This window comes from Podarcis cretensis, assembly GCF_951804945.1.
Source record: "Podarcis cretensis genome assembly, chromosome: 15".
NCBI classification, from domain to species: Eukaryota; Metazoa; Chordata; class Lepidosauria; order Squamata; family Lacertidae; genus Podarcis; species Podarcis cretensis.
Genome location: NC_137185.1, coordinates 21,739,759 through 21,758,864, shown reverse-complemented (window position 1 = coordinate 21,758,864; position 19,106 = coordinate 21,739,759). Strand labels below are relative to the sequence as shown.

At 42.2% G+C, this 19,106-nt stretch overlaps 1 protein-coding gene across 1 annotated transcript in view; it reads left to right on the top strand.

Moving 5' to 3' along the window:
* The first annotated feature begins 607 nt into the window (after positions 1 to 607).
* Positions 608 to 19,106, top strand: part of ATP12A (ATPase H+/K+ transporting non-gastric alpha2 subunit) — a 25,616-nt gene continuing 7,117 nt past the window's right edge. Inside the window, exons 1-15 of the mRNA XM_079954501.1 lie at positions 608 to 866; positions 5,256 to 5,396; positions 7,475 to 7,534; positions 8,266 to 8,469; positions 9,677 to 9,790; positions 10,620 to 10,754; positions 11,419 to 11,536; positions 12,400 to 12,668; positions 13,606 to 13,804; positions 13,925 to 14,034; positions 14,883 to 15,017; positions 15,897 to 16,089; positions 16,955 to 17,130; positions 17,672 to 17,808; positions 18,800 to 18,950. Of these exons, the coding sequence (XP_079810627.1) occupies positions 858 to 866; positions 5,256 to 5,396; positions 7,475 to 7,534; positions 8,266 to 8,469; positions 9,677 to 9,790; positions 10,620 to 10,754; positions 11,419 to 11,536; positions 12,400 to 12,668; positions 13,606 to 13,804; positions 13,925 to 14,034; positions 14,883 to 15,017; positions 15,897 to 16,089; positions 16,955 to 17,130; positions 17,672 to 17,808; positions 18,800 to 18,950 (2,151 nt within the window). The 5' untranslated portion in view covers positions 608 to 857. The remainder of the gene's footprint in view (positions 867 to 5,255; positions 5,397 to 7,474; positions 7,535 to 8,265; positions 8,470 to 9,676; positions 9,791 to 10,619; positions 10,755 to 11,418; positions 11,537 to 12,399; positions 12,669 to 13,605; positions 13,805 to 13,924; positions 14,035 to 14,882; positions 15,018 to 15,896; positions 16,090 to 16,954; positions 17,131 to 17,671; positions 17,809 to 18,799; positions 18,951 to 19,106) is intronic.

The following is a 19,106-nucleotide window of genomic DNA, read 5'->3' as shown; positions in this document are numbered from 1 at the left end:
CTGATAAACATCACTCAGTTTTAAAATAAGTAATAAATCTTCCCCCCACCCGGAGCAGGTTCCATTCCTCTTAGAGAACTGCTGAATACTACAACATCAACCCTGAAAAAAATATATAACTCTGCCTTGTGATTGCTTGCTCTTGTAAAGTCTTGTGGCTTGCATTCTTAAGATTTAAGGGCTGCAAAAAGAATCCTAGCATTTTCTAAGTATCTTGAATTACAATGATGCAGATGAGCCCAACTAGGTGTTGCCAGACCTATGACAGTCCACAAATTACTTTAAGCCATCTCTCCTCTCTCCTTGTACTCCCAGCACATCTGGAAAGGAAGGCAATGAAGTGTGGGGATTGATTTCCTTTAGAACAAAGCAGGGAGTCAAAGTGATGTCTTGAAGGAAGCTCATGAGTAGATCAAAAGATGCTAAGTTGCCCTTGCTTCCTCGTGGAGGAAAAAGTATTGCCAAAGCGTAATTAGAAGCCCTGACCTGGAACTCATATGCCCATTACTGAGGTATTTTTCCACCTACTATTTGATGAAGCAGAGAATGGGCTGGCCTCAGACAGCTAAAGAGGTGTGGCTTGGCAACATTCATAAGGGCCAGCAGGCAGCAGTCTCTTCCCACAGGGCTCTGGAAGGTGAGCCTGTCCTGTCTAGAGGATGCTTAAGTGTGGACAAGAAGCCAGCTAACATTAACTCTCCTGGAGGCTACAAGCCCTGTGAGCTTGTGTTCCAGCATTGCTCCCTCTCAGAGCTCATTGGCTCTTGACTTTTTCACCCAAGAGCCTTCACTTGGTACATTTATTTGGCTGAGAGACATCCATTGCTCCACCAGGTCAAAGAAAGAGGAAGTCTACCATGGGGAAGGTGAGTAAATAAGGGATAAAGACAGCAGATATTCCATAGCTGGTTTCTCTTCAGTTCTGGGAGCAGTTGGCTTCTAATAATTGAAATATGCCTGTCCTCTTCTTTCCCAATACTTTGGGAAATTTTTAAGAAGAGAAGACAATTTCTTGATTAAGGTCAGGGATGTATCCACTCACTCACTGAAATTAATAGGCTCATTAACTTCAGTGAGTCTATTTTGAGGAGAACTAGCATTGGAGGCAACTTTTAGGCTGCAATCCTAATCCCACTTACCTGGGACCTCAATAGGACTTACTTCTGAGTAGACGTGAGTCTTGCAACCTTAGTTCTGTGGCAAACGGAAAAGTTATTTCATATGGAGATGTAAGAGATTAAATTCTTCTGCATCTTTGTGTAGAACTTTAACCTTTATAATTGGATGGGAGGAGAGGAACAGGTTTGTGTGTATTTGTAATTTACTACACATACACAGGATTCTTAGTGAATTTCTATCACAGATTGCTGATCAGGCTGATAGCAGTTTAGCACCAGAAACCCTACAAAATCTGGTGTTCTCAAGTTGTTCACCTGCTTGCCCAGTATTTTGTATTCTGACTGGCAAGTGGCTCTCCAGGACAGATGCATTTCACATCACCTGACTCTTTTAACTGGAGGGGTTAAGGATTGGCCATGGGATCTGGAAAGCACATGTTCAGATGTTGAGCTTTGGTCCTTTTCCTGAGCTCACTAGGACTTACTTCTGAGTAAATCTATATGATTCTGCTGCATGTCGCATTCCAAAACCAAGAGTGCTTAAACTGATTTGTTTTCCCCAGCAAGAATCAAACTATCAGCAATGTTACTGAGGTGTCAAGTTGAAAGAATCCTCATAACTTATTCCAGAGATTAAAATACCAAATAGGGTTTAAAGGGCCATTCAGCTAAGTTGATCAATTGCAAAAAGAGAGAGAGAGCCCACCTTAATACAGTGGTACCTCGGGTTAATAACTTAATTTGTTCCGGAGGTCCATTCTTAACCTGAAACTGTTCTTAACCTGAAGCACCACTTTAGCTAATGGGGCCTCCTGCTGCCGCCGCACCACTGCTGTGCAATTTCTGTTCTCATCCTGAAGCAAAGTTTTTAACCCGAGGTAATATTTCTGGGTTAGTGGAGTCTGTAACCTGAAGCGTCTGTAACCTGAAGAGTATGTAACCCGAGGTACCACTGTAGTGGGAAATATCCCACAGTGCACAAGGTTGTTGATATGTATCCCAGGTTTCCTCGATCTCGGCCCTCCAGATGTTTTGAGACTACAATTCCCATCATCCCTGACCACTGGTCCTGCTAGCTAGGGATCATGGGAGTTGTAGGCCAAAAACATTTGGAGAGCCGAGTTTGAGGAAGCCTGATCTATCCTCTGCTAACTAAATATCAAAATGGCACCCACAGTATACCAGGAGCTGTAGAACACAGAACTGGTGCTATCCAAGATCAGCAAGTCTGCAAACTTTATTCTGCAGGCAACATGGAAAGAGTCAGAAAGCAACAGAAATAGATGAGAGTCAAGTGGCTGGGAAGGAGCAGCACCAGAAAATTACTTTCAAATAATGGAAATAGGATGGCAGTTAAGGATAAACAGATACCAATGTTTTTGCTGGTTTCTGGAATGCCAAGAAAACCCAAACAGAATAATTATACTTGCATAAATCGAATTACTTGTGTAATTCTTGCTGTCATTTCAGTTCCAATTTGGTAGAGAATCCTGAGTATTGGAGCCTTTTCATACCTCAGTTTAATGTGGATTGTGAACTCCTTGTGTCTGCTTAAATTTCCCTTCACCCATGTGGTGTTCTCCTCCAACTATGTCTACCCCACACTTCCTCCTCCCTAGATCTGGAGATTCCCCATGCAAATTTTGTAGCTCTCGTATTCAGTTTTTAAAGCATAGAGAATCTCTGGAATTAAGAGGAGGCAAAAGTATGGGCCACCAGAAGTTGGAGAAGAATGCCACTTGGATGAGGGGGAATTGAAGGAGGGGCTCACAAAGCACAATAAGCCAAGGTATGAGTGGGCCCTAAGTTTATAATGCAATCAGGACAGGTCTAGCTGATAGACACATAGGTTTGGGAAAACAAAAACAAATTTGATTTATATTTTTAATATTGTTACTAAAAGTATGTTATCTGAAGACATTGAAGTGCACACATGTTCTGAGCTCAGCTCTGTGCCAATAAGCAAGCTATGACCTGATCCTCAATCACCAGGTATGACTATGCCTTACAAACTCAGTAATAGATAGGTAGCCGTGTTGGTCTGCCATAGTCAAAACAAAAAAAAAATTCCTTCCAGTAGCACCTTAAAGACCAACTAAGTTAGTTCTTGGTATGAGCTTTCGTGTGCATGCACACTTCTTCAGATACCATATCTGAAGAAGTGTGCATGCACACGAAAGCTCATACCAAGAACTAACTTAGTTGGTCTTTAAGGTGCTACTGGAAGGAATTTTTTTTTTGTTTAAACTCAGTAATGTAATCCTCAAAGAATCTGCTAAGGAATGGGGTCAGCCAATAAGCTGGCTATTCTACAGAACAGCATGCAGTTTATGGGCCAATTATGATCTGGAAAGCTATGTATATAAAAGTTGATGAGCTGAGATGAAAACAGGAAGCCAGTCTTTGGAGCAGGGCAAGCTATTGGAAAAGAGGTAACAGAGAACAATGGCATATCTATACATCCAAATTAATTGGAATGGGTGGGGCAATGTCCATTGCAGAATAGAATGGGTGGGGCAACTACCAATAGCTTGTGTAGATTGACAAGAAGGGTTGGGTCAATGGCTCAGTCAGGAGTTATCTGGAAGAGGTAATACTAAGAAGTAGCCAAGATTTGTGATTTGAAACAACAATGTTGTGGGCAACGCACACACATTGCAGCCTATTCTATTGGCGACCAATGCCTCTTTCAAGACTGATTTCAGACAAAGGGAAGCTTGTGGGTGCCAGGGAAGGCATCTGTAGGTGAAGGGGCACCACATTGGTGACCCCCCCAAACTATCATATTTAATAATGTCTACACTGTTGGTCATAGATATTTTCTACTTTAAAACTAAACAAAGCATCTCCTCTGGAATCTGACTCTGAATTTCTCACTGAGATGGGGGTCAGCATTATGATAATTTTAAAATCTCATGTCGCTCATTATTTATGGCTAAACATATCCAAATTATTAAGCATTGCTTATTGACTTTGTGGAATAAGTTCAGTTTTAATATAGATGACTTCTTCAATTTGGACCATTTCTTATTTCAGGCTCTGCAGAATATTTGTAAAGTTGTGTGCGTGTTTATTTGAGAGGGAGGAAGACATGCGACAGTGATGGTTAGCTTACTGGGAACTAATGAGAATATCAGTTAGAAAGCAACAATCTGAAAAGGTTTTTTGTGTTTTGCTTTTTTAAAAAAGAGGTTAGGTTATTAAAAACATGTCCCAAACACTCTCTGGATATTAAGGAGCCAAATTACCTGGTCTTTTCTTCAGAGAGGCACCAATGCCTTAGGAATGTACCATAATTCCATTTTGATTTCTGAGCATATGCATGGCTTGCCACAGCTTTTATTTCCTAACCTTTGTTCTTACTTTTTCTCCCCACTAGTTTACTGATGTGTGCATTGATAAAACATAGCACCAAAGATCATATTGATGCACCCAATGGGGCGCATCTGAGTGCATGCACTATGTTTCATCACATGTTCACTTGTGCATATCAGTAAGGCAGATAATAAAAAGGCTGACAGTGAAAAGTTTCAGCTTAACTGCACATTCCAGAATTAATTTTAGAAATGCTCCATGTTAAATCAGAAGGGAGGTTGAAACACTGGAGTGGAATTGTACCACTTGCCCTGCTCCCTGACTGTTGGGTATTTCTGCTGCCCCCTTATGACAAACCCATAATGCTAAGTACGTTTCCGAGCACAATTCAAAGTGTTGGTGCTGACCTTTAAAGCCCTAAATGGCCTCGGTCCAGTATACCTGAAGGAGCGTCTCCACCCCCATCGTTCTACCCGGACACTGAGGTCCAGCACCAAGGGCCTTCTGGCGGTTCCCTCACTGCGAGAAGCCAAGTTACAGGGAACCAGGCAGAGGGCCTTTTCGGTAGTGGCGCCCTCCTTGTGGAATGCCCTCCCACCAGATGTCAAAGAGAACAACAACTACCAGACTTTTAGAAGACATCTGAAGGCAGCCCTGTTCAGGGATGCTTTTAATGTTTGATGTATCATAGTATTTTAATATTCTTTTGGAAGCCGCCCAGAGTGGCTGGGGAGGCCCAGCCAGATGGGCGGGGTATAAATAATAAATTATTATTATTATTATTATTATAACTCAACCCATCTCTGCTCATTTACATTTCAGAAAAAGCTTGACATCTACTCTATTGAGATCAGTGGAGAAAAGGATTTGGAAAAAGCAGACAAAGGAGATGAAAAGTACAAAGATTTGAAAGGGAATAAGAAAAAGAAGAACACCGAGGACCTGAAAAAAGAATTGGACTTGGTAAGTGACTTCAGGCTGCTCCATACTTCCTTGTTAAGCTGTCCCGGGACAGAGCAGATAGGCTGAAACCAAAGTCCTAATCAATAGTTTTCTTGGGGAAATCGGGACAGATTGTAGTGCAGATCTTTCAGTCTTGAATGGGAAATCGTTAATTACCTTTATAAAATACATGCTCCAAAGGCCAACAAAGGCACACTGTTTTGTATTGCTCTACCAGCAGTGTTCCCGTAGTGCATTTAATCTTTCAACACTGATTTTATGAACACTGACTAATTGCATTTCAATTAGGTAGGCAAATGTGGGTCATTGCCCTTCTTTTATTAAGCTGCCACCTCCAGCCAGCTGGAGGATCCTGGAGTTTTAGGGATCCACTCCCTTGCTCTGAAGCTATGTTGAAAAGGAGAAGAACAGTGGCCCAGTGGAAAAGGCATCAGTATGACAAGGAATGGGCCACTCAGCTAGAACAGCCAAAAGCCCCTTCCTGCCCAGACAACATGCATGTTAGATCTGCATATCAGGAAAGGGCGCAGTGGCCCTCTCACTACAATATCATGGATTTATGTAAAGTCAGCCAGTCAGTCAGTCAAGGAACTGTCTTGTTTGTCTCTGAAAAAGCTGTGCAATCCCTCCTCTTCCTTCTGCTATGGAGAAATTATCAGTGGAATCTCTACTTTTCTTCTTCCTTCATGCCAAGTCCCGTCTTGTTAAGCTACACCCAAGATTTAATCAGAAGGCCAATACCATTTGCTTGAAAAGTGAAGCAAGTCGGAAGAGATGTCAGTTCTTGGTTTCAGCTCTCCTGACTTTTCATACTACTGCTTTGAACCTCTTATTTATCAGAAGAGGGTGAATGCCATGTCAAACTGAGTAACAACATACATGATTCTTACCCTGACCTTTAGCTCCTGGTGCACCAGTGCCAAAGTTCTTCCATTACAAGTACATACCTGTGTGAAACATTTTCATTGTGCTTGTGTCAGTCCATGTGATGCTGTAAGTTTCACTGCAGTGGGGGGTGGGATGTGGGTATGATGATGTACCTCTAGTGCAGCCTGTGATTTGTAAGCATTGGTTTTCCCCCAGTTGTGCTAAATGCCATTTGGGGAAGGGCCATAGCTCAGTGGTGGAGCATGTGCTTTGCATGCAAAAGACCCTAAGCCCAATTCCCAGCATCTCCAGGTAGGACTAGGAATGACCCCTTGCTTGAAACCCAGGAGAACCCCTGCTAGGGAGTGCAGACAGTACTGAACTAGATGAACCAGTGATCTGACTCGGTGTAAGGCAGCTTTCTAATTTCATCTCTGCATATCTTAGGGATTAGTCATGCGATCTGAATGATGGGCTGAAGCACTGAGCAATGACTTGCCTCACAGTTAAGTCATAGCTAGCTTTATTAAGAAGTCTTCCTTAATCCCTGTGACACATTATGTTGTACAAAAACAATGGAGGAGCCTACAAAAAACAACAACAGCTGTGGCTCTCGTTCAGTGCTTTCCAAGAAAAGATTGTACAATCAGCTGTTTGAGATGCTTATATAAAAAGATATCCTTTCAGATTTGCTAATCCAATGGTTTTCCTTACATTCCACAACTAACTGGATGGCGTTAAATCTTAAAGATACAAATGGGGCCATTGTCCTCAAATGCAATGCCTCTTTAAGCCAACAGCTCCACATAGGTTTACAAGTATGTATTAAAAAATCAATCAATCACAGATTAACTATGGATCTTCTTCTCTTGATGAATCTGAACAGGCAGAGTGACAAGTTATCAGCCAGCTCATATTGAGCAAGCAGTACGGCTAGCTTCCACTGAATTTTTCCGAAAGCAAAACACAAGATGAACTCAAAGGTTGCTGCATGGGCAAAAAGCACAGCAGAATTTCATATTAAGCTGAAGAGTTTTAATAAGACTAGAAAAAAATTATTTGCTGGGTTTCAAAAAGTTTAAGCTGCACCCAGTGCCTGAATGTTCCAATGTGCAAATAAAGTGTTGACTGTGGCATACAATTTCTGAAAGCCCCGTGTTGTTCTTTAAAAAAGCAAAGCTTGTTAATCTCTCTCTTTTTTGCTGCTTTAGGATGATCACAAACTCAGCATTGAAGAACTAGAAGATAAATATGGCACAAGCATCACTAAAGTAAGTGAATATGGGCAAGAGGCAGTCATCAACAACAGGCCCACATATAAGTAGGCAGCAAGCATTATAATTCACTTAATTCAAGGATGGTGCCGGAAACAGTATTTGTGCTATTTCTGGGAAGAGTATTGGTGTTTTTGCACCAATAGTATTTACGCAGTTGCATGCTTCATGGGGTATATTGCAACCATCAGCTGTAATTATCTGGTCTTAGTCTTCAGGATGAAGCAGGGCATAAATTTACGTAGACTTTAACATTTAGACTGCTGGGTACATCAACCATTTTGTCAAGTTTTTTAAAAAATAAATTATGGCACTTAAAATTCACTTTTGAACATAGGCTGTGCTCTTTCAGGATTTCTAATTTAAACTCAGAATGGACTGAATGACCTAATAATGCCACCCCTTTTCAGTTCTGCTGGCACTCATTCAAATGCCCATTTAGTACCTTTGTGTGTGTGTGTGTTAATGAAGGCACAAAGAGTCTGTGTTTTGTCAGAAATTATACACAGATGCTTTTTATTTTCTGAAAAATGTTGCATTTTATACACACTTTTAATGCAAAACACACATTTCTTTGCTCCCTTTCCTGCATTGCAAAACCTGGGGAAGTGTGTAATGTGTTTCCAAGGACAAGCATTTGGGAGTGTCAGATCTGCTGCAAAAAGTTGGCAGAGCAGAAGATCCTCTTCCATCCCTAATCCCAACTATGTGCTTTGTGTCTCCTACAGGGTCTTCCAAGCTCAAGAGCTGCAGAGGTTCTGGCCCGAGATGGCCCCAATGCACTTACTCCTCCTAAATCTACTCCTGAAATCATCAAGTTTCTCAAGCAGATGGTAGGAGGGTTTTCCATCCTCTTGTGGATTGGAGCTATACTGTGCTGGATTGCCTTCGGGATTCAGTATCTTCATCATGATGCCGGGGCATTTAACAATGTAAGTATTATTGCAGGTTTATTGTGCTTTATGTAATTCTCATGGGTGTCACCCGTGGTTCTCTTTACCCCCAAGTCAAGGAGCATGGTACCCAAGGCCACTCAAGGAATTTGGGCACCTGAGGTGGAACTCCTACAAGAGCCAGACTTGGACCTGGGAGACCCTGGTTCAAATGCTGACCCAGCCATGATGCTCATTGGGTGACCTTGGACCAATCGCTTCCTCTCAGTCTAATCTATCTCACAGGGTTGCTGTGGGGATTAAATGAGGAGAAAGAAAGAGCCATGTATATGCCACCTTGGAAAAAACCTGTGGGGTATAAATGCAAAAAAAAGAACAAACCACAATAAATTAACTAACAACTTACTGCCCTTCCATGACACTTAAGCCTCATTCCACCCAATGGTAGGGGACTGTTTTCCCCCTCACCACCCAATGGAAAACCATTGCAAAAATTAAGAAAAACCACACTTTCACATTCCTGATTAAATAGCTGTCTGGAATTCTTATATAAGCTTTGGCATTTGTATGGTTTTAGCACAATTTCAGCAGGTGGCGCTGTGGGTTAAAGCCTCAGCGCCTAGGACTTGCCGATCGAAAGGTTGGCGGTTCGAATCCCTGCGGCGGGGTGCGCTCCCGCTGCTCGGTCCCAGCGCCTGCCAACCTAGCAGTTCGAAAGCACCTCCGGGTGCAAGTAGATAAATAGGGACCGCTTACCGGTGGGAAGGTAAACGGCGTTTCCGTGTGCAGCTCTGGCTCGCCAGATGCAGCTTTGTCACGCTGGCCACGTGACCCGGAAGTGTCTCCGGACAGCGCTGGCCCCTGGCCTCTTAAGTGAGATGGGCGCACAACCCCAGAGTCTGTCAAGACTGGCCCGTATGGGCAGGGGTACCTTTACCTTTACCTTAGCACAATTTCTAAACCAATGTATCTTGGTCAGAATTGAATGACCTGGTGCAGACCCTGAAGACCACCTGTTGTCATTCAGCTATATGTGTCCTCCGTATGTTTGTGCAATACGTCTTGCCTATAAATCTCTGAAGCGTTTCGCTGATAATATGCTAGGTATTGCTCTTCTCCTTGCTGTTTAAACAAGTGCATTCACACTGTTTCTTGAGTGCAGTTACAAAATTATTTTGCACCAAGTGGGAAATGGTAAAAGTCTTGCTGTTTTTAAGCTAACTTGAATCATCTTTTAATCATTCAGCTCTACCTGGGAGTGGTCCTTGCGCTGGTGGTTGTCCTCACTGGGATGTTTGCTTATTATCAAGAAGCTAAAAGCACGAACATCATGGCCAGCTTTGGTAAAATGATCCCACAGGTGAGTCTTCGGTAGTGCTCAGAATATCAATGTATTTAAAAACCAGGTAGTCATTGTAAAGAGTATTTGCCACCATATTAGAGAACATACCAATGTGCAGACAAAATGGTAGAATTAGGGTGGCCACATTGCTTAAAGAGAGGAAATGCATGACCCCAACAAGGGGGACAAAAGAGAACACAGGTTTCCATAAAATGCATATAGATGAAAAATTAGAAAGTATTACCATAATTTTAATGGGAAAACAATACCAGCATAGCGGCGAAAACTTTGACTAGGTCCTCTGTGCGCCTGCTCAACCTGTTGCTGTTCAGCTGCTAAATGTCAAAGGGCATCTTCAAGCTCCACTCTTCCTTCCTGGAGTTTTTAATCTTCAAACCTGACTTAGATCAGACAGCCCATCAAAGAGGGAATGTCTTCTGGATAGTCTTCCATGCAGAAGACTTCAGTGTAAAGTAGGACATATAGGTTGGAAGCAGGCATCACATTCTTCCTCTTGTGTTGTCAGCACAAATATTTCAGGTTGCCTAATGGAAAGATCTCCCCTCTCTTTCTCTTGTGGACTGCTCTGGACGTTCTCCAGACACACACCCAGCTGTTTTTTTTTGGGGGGGGCAAAGTGGGGAGAGAAGCCCCATTGCATTTGGAGGAGTCTATGTGCTGGCTCCTGCTAGCACAATTGTTTAATTGAATCCTGCTCCTAGTTACCATATGCAGATCTCCAAGTAGCTCAGACCACTGAATATATTCCAGCAATTGCATGTGTACAATAATCAGTCTAAGAGTTCCACCTGACTTTATCTGTTTCATTTTGTTTTTTTCTTACCAGCGAGCCCTTGTCCTCAGAGATGCAGAAAAAAAAGAAATTTCGGCAGAAGAACTGGTAGTGGGTGACATTGTGGAAATCAAAGGTGGAGACAGGATACCAGCCGACATCCGGATAATCACCAGTCAGGGCTGCAAGGTAGGAACAAAACAAAACCCAGTTTTGAGCCAAAGAAAAGAGAAAGAGAAAACCCAGCCTCTTTCTACACACCAGGGACGTGAAGAGGCATGTTCAAAGAAAGGATAACTCAACAGCTAAGTGAAAAAGAGTCTAAAATTAGACACTCCTTTTGAATTTGTATGAGAAATTGTCCTCCCACAAAGAGCTTGATCATTAAAATTATGGCAATAATCACTGCTCGTTGTATGGGTTGTTTACGCAATCTTGCAGTGATTGTGATAACAGCATCATCATTTACTTAAAGTTTGGTTTTCCTTACGTGTCAGTAGGTAAATCCCAGGCAGAATAAATTAAAGGGGGGCAGCGGGAAAAGCAGCTGCATAATGAGTAATGTATTATATGCTTGCTATTATCCCATTTTGCAGTGAATACACCTTAATCTAACAATGTTAGGTGAATAGGATGCGTGGCGAACATATCTGGGATTTCTTACCAGGTCAATAAACCTAAAATCAGTCTGTTCTTTATGGATGCAAATTGTCTGAATTAATAATTTGCATATTCATCCTCATGAGAAAAAGGTGTTATGGATGAGATCCTGCATGAGACCCAGAACAAAGGGATAGGGATGAGACAATACAATAATAATGTGATGATGTGAATGTTTGTGACTGATCCACAGGTGGATAATTCTTCCCTCACTGGAGAGTCAGAGCCACAATCTCGCTCCTGTGAATACACTCATGAAAACCCACTGGAGACCAAAAACATTGCTTTCTATTCCACAACCTGCTTGGAAGGTACGTATTTAAGTGGCTCCCCCAGTGGTGCCATTCCATCCAAATTCCACATATTTTGTGCCTATGTAAAAGCTACTTCAGCAGGAGTTAACATCAATATTTTCTCATTCCTTCTGATATTCCACCATTTAGTCCTCATCACCTTCTGAAACTAAGCCTATGTGTATAATGGAAAGCATGGGCATACTCTATTAAGACCATTTTCTTGACTTTCCTTTCTTTTCTCCCCATTTGTTGAATTTTAGATTGTAAGATCTCTGGGGAAGGGAGCAGGTTCAGGTTGACATCCTGGAAATAACTGTGTACATTGATGGTGCCCTATTAATACTAACAACAACATGCTAACATTACCCTCCAAATATGCAGTTATGTGGAGCTGGTGTACAACGTAAAAACATTGTCTTGGGTCCTAACATTGGCTTATCCATTCACACCTGCAATGCAACCCCCACAACCATATCCTACACCAATCACCACCTTGTCTCCTAAAGGAAATTCCCTGCAGAAGGAATGGTGAGGTGGGAAAGCCCTGCTCCAATAACATAAACTGTTCATGGAAAGAAAATTTGGATTCAAATCAATGATTTTATTTTAAAATATGACACACACATGCCCACATTGTCTTGTTTAGTCAGAAATCCAAGCAGCATTTGACCTCCCCAAAGAAAAAAAGCTATATTTTTGATTGAACTAAGACATCAAGGAGAGTAGAAGAGGGGATTATCAAAAAGAGTCAGGAGTATTAATTGGAAAGTTTGGGGGGGGGGTACAATTATTTTTTTGTTTTTTTTAAATGGCATTGGTGTTCAAATGAATAAAAATTATTTTGTTTGTTGATAATCAATATTTTACTTTCTCCTTAGGAACTGCTACTGGCATGGTCATCAACACAGGTGACAACACCATCATTGGACGCATTGCTTCGCTGGCTTCTGGTGTTGGGAATGAGAAGACGCCTATTGCTATCGAGATAGAGCACTTTGTCCATATTGTGGCTGCTGTCGCTATATCCATAGGGGTGGTTTTCTTCATCATTTCCGTCTCCATGAAGTACACTGTCATGAAGGCCATCATCTTCCTCATTGGCATTATTGTGGCCAATGTGCCCGAAGGGCTGCTAGCCACAGTCACTGTAAGTACTGGCTCACAACAGCCACCAGTATCTTTGTACTCATGCATAACAATTCATGACAGTACATGCTACTGAAAACGGGGTGCATAGGACCTCTACCTCTCCAACACATTATTAAAAGGGGGTGCATAATTATTAATGGGCAAGGCTGGCACTATCTATTGGAACTATGGTGGAGAGTGACTTTGGGTTCCTGGATAAAAACACCTCCATTGTCTAAACCCACAACTTATTCTGAATCTCTTTGGTTATATATTGATCACCTCTCAATATTTTTGGCTAATTTCTTGCATTTCTTTGTTTTGTCTCTATTTTAATATCCATTCAAAATACTTGTGAATGCCTTTTTTCCTGGATCTGCTACTGATGAATCTTACTAGGATGCTGGATTAGATGGGCCGTTGGCCTGATCCAGCAGGCTCTACTTATGCTCCTTTGTATTATATTATGTATTTTGCATTATATTATTCTGATGAATACTGTACATGTGAGGAAATCATCTAGCAGTGTTATTCATGTAAGAGTGGGCCCCTTGGACATACTACTGTTACATGATAAGAGTGTAAGAAAAGCTCTGTTGAATGAGGACCATCTGGCCTAGTATTCTGTTCTTATAGTGGCCAACCAGGTGCCTATGGCAAGCCCATAAGCAGGGCATGATTACATTAGACCCTCCTGCTTGTTGACATAAAAGCAGATCAACACTTGCTAAATAAAATGTCATGTTCTGATCCTCTCATCCATGTTGAGTACTTCTGCAGATGTCAGCATTGCTGAACTGATATGTGCATGGGTGTGATCAAGAATAAAATGTGTACAGGTGGGATTAGCAGGAAGAGAAGCCTACCATCATCCTTTGTATGGAGCTGTATGAAATGCTTCTCTGCTTTTATTTATTTCAGCTATTAAAGTGCTGTGCTTTCTCCCACATTTTTAGGTAGCTTTGTCCCTAACTGCAAAGAGAATGGCCAAGAAGAATTGTCTGGTAAAGAACCTGGAAGCTGTTGAGACACTGGGCTCTACCTCCGTCATCTGCTCTGACAAGACCGGGACCCTTACGCAGAACAGGATGACAGTCGCCCACCTTTGGTTTGACAATGAGATCTTCTCCGCTGACACCAGTGAAAATCAAACAAGTAAATAATCAGTCAAGAGGCTTTGGAATGGGAGGAGTAACAACATGATTGCTTCCTATTTTAGAATGTGGGGCAACTGTCTGCTGAAACGTTATATAATTTTTACCACTTTCTTTCCAGCCCAGACTTTTGACCAAACATCTGGCACATGGACGGCGTTGTCAAGGATTGTAGCCCTTTGCAATCGGGCAGAATTCAGACCAGGACAGGACAGTGAACCTATCATGAAGGTATTTACTAATTCAATGAGAGCTGCTTTCTTAAGAGGATTATCTGATGGGTTTCCAGGGTTTTCATCTGGAAACAGATGTTTTATTGTAAGTTGCGTATAGCATCTGCCCTGTCCTGTTTCCTTCTAAAGTGACAGAAATAGGTATGGTTACACCACTATTGGGAGAAAACAGGCTAGCACAAGAACTTTCAGGCATTTAATTTACAAGCAATAAACAGGCCTCTGGTCCAAGCAAACATAGCACATTGCGCTCTCATTCTTTATGTGTGATTTCAATAATGTAAACAGCTGGATCAAAAGCATTTTCTCTATTTTAAAATCAGTTCATACTCCAGTCAAAGGTCCGAGATGAGAATTCTCATACAATGCATTTGTTGAGATAATTAATCTACAGGTAGAGCATGAGGACTCAGCAATCAAGTTATTTTATTTTGCTGACAACAATCAGTTTTAAACCAAGAAAATAAATACTTAGTGTCATATTGCTCAAGAAGATCCATAAAAAGATTAGAAATTTCTCTACTATAACAACAATATTAGGAGACAATTTAGAATACATTACAGCTATAGATCTCTCATGGATTACAGCCACTAACTCACTCTCTTCTGAGAGTCTCAAGAATCTCAGCTTTTATTTACATGCATGAGTCCCTGAGGAGAAGGATGATTATAGCAATCTTGCCCAATTATTGTTCTTCTTATGTAAATATGATAGTACTTTGCTACAATGCTATAGAATGCAATCAGAGGAGCAAGCTATATAACACAAAGTGACCTAAGTAATGTCCATTGGTTAGAGACTGAGCAACACTTTTGCTGAACTGAATTTTCAAAAATGTCCCCCAGAGAATTGTGGTTGGAGATGCCTCAGAAACAGCTTTGCTGAAGTTCTCCGAAGTTGTTATGGGCAATATAATGGACATCCGGAAAAGAAATAGGAAAGTGACTGAGATTCCCTTTAATTCTACTAACAAGTTCCAGGTAAGCTGTATGTCTGAGAAGAGACTGGTCTCTTAAGAGCTGTTAAGAGAAAATGTTGTGCCCCATGAGCTATCAAGATAAAATCTGAAAACTGGAAGGACCAGTCTGATGAATTTGTGTCTGTGGTGGAAAAAAAATATTGCTGCAATACTCAAGTAGAAGTGTGTTATTAATTTCACATAATTCACTGTATGTTCAAAAATAAGATGTAAACTCCAGTGGCAATCCCAGAGGCTAATCAGCACAAAATCTCTTCTTCTGAAGTGGATTTTTGTGATTGCTATTCTACACAGCAGAAATAACAACTGCCTTGAACATATGCAACATTGTGAAGATGGGCCATATTTAAACAACTGTACTTTAAAGCTTGGTAGAATATTTACCATAGGAAGGCTGTCATAGACTAGGGCTAAATTCATATGGGAGTTTATTTCATTTACCCGATGTTTCCTTAACTGTTAATTTCTGCATTATGTCTGGGCTTTCGCAACATAAAGGCATTTCAAGAAATATAGCAGAATATAGCTCAAGTTGAGCACTCATTGCCATGTTAAATGCTTCCAGAAAAAAGTAGATTTGGAAATAACATGGAGTTGAGCACGAAACTAGTGCTATATTCCACTGTTTTTCTGGAAGTGGCTTTTATGTTGTGTGAATGCTCAAATATACAGCAGAGATTACCAGTAAGGGAAATGTCAGGGAAACAGAATAAATTGCCATGTGAACACAGTCTAGAATTATATCTGGTGGCCACCTTGGTTTATCAGATCAGTACAATCCCCCCCCCCCATGCCATTCTTCCTCTGGGAGCATTAAATTCAAAAGGCGGGATTAGATCCAGGCACTTGTTTCAGCGTTTGCATTTGCATTGCGTTCCAGCTTTCCATCCACGAGACTGAGGACCCCAATGATAAACGCTTCCTGCTGGTGATGAAAGGGGCACCCGAAAGGATTCTGGAGAAGTGCAGCACCATCATGATTAATGGAAAAGAGGAGCCCCTGGATGCAGAGAGAAAAGAGGCATTCCAGACGGCTTACATGGCACTGGGAGGCATGGGGGAGAGAGTCCTAGGTGAGCCGAACACTTGCAAAAAAACATGCACAGAGAGCAATGCAGCAGGCAAAACATTAAGTGCAACAATCCGGTGGGAGGGTGGGTTGGAACCACAGTGATACTAGAGAAGCAACCCCAACTCCTTGGCCATTCTGCTTGGTGGCATTTAATTATGAGAATGTGCTAAACGAGCATGGGAAGTGATATATAAACTGTTGTTGGCTTGGTGCATTTTCTTGAGTTTGATACAGGGGTCAGCAAACTTTCAGCAGGGGGCCTGTCCACTGTCCCTCAGACCTTGTAGGGGGCTAGACTATATTTTTAAGGGGGGAAAATGAATGAATTCCTATGCCCCACAAATAACCCAGAGATGCATTTTAAATAAAAGGACACATTCTACTCATGTAAAAACATGCTGATTCCCAGACCGTCCGCAGGCTGGATTTAGAAGGTGATTGGGCCAGATCCGGCCCCCTGGCCTTAGTTTGCCTACCCATGGTGTAGGGACTAAACCTGCTATTTGTCCTCCTAGTGATTGCTTCCTAAAGTAAAAGCTTAGAACCTATACATCTTCCTACTATAAATTCTAATTAATGGTTTTTCATATGCATTCCTTGCATGCATTGCTGTGTTAGCTACTATCCACGATACAGTAAATAAGATAGCTAGTTAGGAAACACAATGGCTTTAACTTGCTTTCTCATCAGTAACTCCCATTGTTTTGACAGCTGGCAATCTATTTAAAGAGACAGGATAACGATCATTTGATGGTCAATTAGACCTAATAAAATCCTTTAGTTATCGTAGGATGGTATGTCCTTTCTCCCCTCTCGCTTCTTCTGCTTAATTATTTTGTTGTGGCTGTTATTATTTTCAACTCTAGGCTTCTGTCACTTGTACCTGCCAGAGGAGGAATTTCCAGACACCTATCCATTTGACACTGACTCCATGAACTTCCCCACTTCCAATCTTTGCTTTGTGGGGCTCTTGTCAATGATTGACCCCCCTCGATCCACTGTGCCAGACGCTGTCATCAAATGTCGGAGTGCAGGGATCAAGGTAGGCTTTCCAAAAACCAGCACCGTTGGAAATGCTGGATTGCCAAAATGTCTGTGGCACTTTCCCCAAAATGCAGTGCTATTTTTCTAGAAAGAGAGGTGCTGGATCTCGCTGAACACCTCCCTTCTTCTCTTATAATGGTAATGGCACCCACCTGAGAGGTGCCAGAACTGAGTTCTGGTGAGTTTGTGCTAAAAAAGGCCCCACCCAAATGTATAGTAAGTTAAAAAGAAATTAAGGATGTATGTAATGTCAATGCACATTAGCAGATATATGCATACATTTCTGAAAGAGAATGTCCATGCAAAATCTTTATGTACAAGCAGTGGGTAGATTTCATTCAGATGTTTCTATCTCTTCATTGCTGATCATAGAATTGTAAACCTGGAAGGGACTCTAAGGGCCATCTAGTCCAACCCCCTGCAATGCACACGGTTTTTTGGAGTGGTTAAAGAACCATGGCAGATGCTACAAGCCGTATCTTTAATTCGGCTCCTTCTGATAATGAATCCTGCTTATTTGGCCCTTTCCCCCCCCCCAGGTGATCATGGTCACTGGTGATCATCCAATCACAGCCAAAGCCATTGCCAAAAGTGTAGGCATCATTTCAGCCAACAGCGAGACGGTGGAAGACATTGCCCAGCGCCTCAAAATTCCCGTGGAGCAGGTGAACAGAAGGTAAGGATGGCATAGACCCTCTCTGTCTTCTTAATACATCACACTATGTTCCTATGGCCGTGGTGGTCGCCAGCTTGATTGGCTTTAAAAGAGAATTGGAAAGTCTACCAATGGCTGCTAGTCACAATGGCCATGCTCTGCCTCCACAGCTGGAGGCAATAATGCTTCTGAATACCAGTTGCTGGAAACCACAGAAGGGGAGAGGTGCTCTTGTGCTCATGTCCTGCTTGAGAGTTTCCCACAGGCATCTGGTTCACCACTGTGAGAAAAGGATGCTGGACTGGATAGGCCACATTCTTGATCCAGCAGGCTCTTCCCATGTTCTCATGCTACTCTGTTTTTAATGCACAGTCGATGGTATAACTCACAACAGGGGTGGGGAGCCTCAGACCTAAGGGTCAAACACAGCCATTCAAACCTCTCTATGTGGTCCTCAGGACCAGACCCACACAGCACACCCTTCCCAGCCACACACACCCTCTCCCTGGATCATGCCTCTCATCTGCACCACTGTCCACCTCCATTGAGTGTCTTTGCCTATCTGGGATGTGTTTGGGAATGCCTCTTGCTCAGATGGAGGGCAGAGAAGGGTGTGTGAATATGTAGAAGCTAGCCTACCATACAAATGTAAACTTGACATGTGCTGCTCCACCCACCTTTGTCTCTGGTCCCACCCACCACTAGCAAGTGGCCCCTGAGATGTTGCCTAGAAGGAAAAATGGTCCTCAGGCTGAAAAAGGTTCCTGATCCCAGACTTTGAACAATCTATCCCCTTATCCCATTTGAATGCTCCCAGACCAGTCAGTGGCCATCTGCCGTACCACATTTTTCAGGAGTAAGGTTTCCTTCCTATGCTGTGTAGTAACTTGAATAAATGAGCTTTTTGCTGTTCCCTAACACACCAGTTTAGATTTAGTAAGATATGTACGCATGCCATTTTTGAACTCGGGGCTGCAGCAACTTTAATTGAGACTGCCTCTGGTTTTTGCAGCGATGCCAGAGCTGCTGTAGTTAATGGCATGGAGCTGAAAGACATGACTTCAGAACAGCTGGACGACATCCTGCGCAACCACTCAGAGATAGTCTTTGCCCGAACTTCACCCCAGCAGAAACTAATTATCGTGGAGGGCTGCCAAAGGCAGGTGAGTGACTCTGGCGAGAGCAGAAGATGTACTTTTGGTACCAAAAGGTTGCATCCGCATGATCTTCCCCTGGAACACTTCTCAGTGGAAAACATATATAACAGCAAAATACAGTTCCCTAGTTTCAATCCTGCATGGAAACAAACAAAGTCCTAT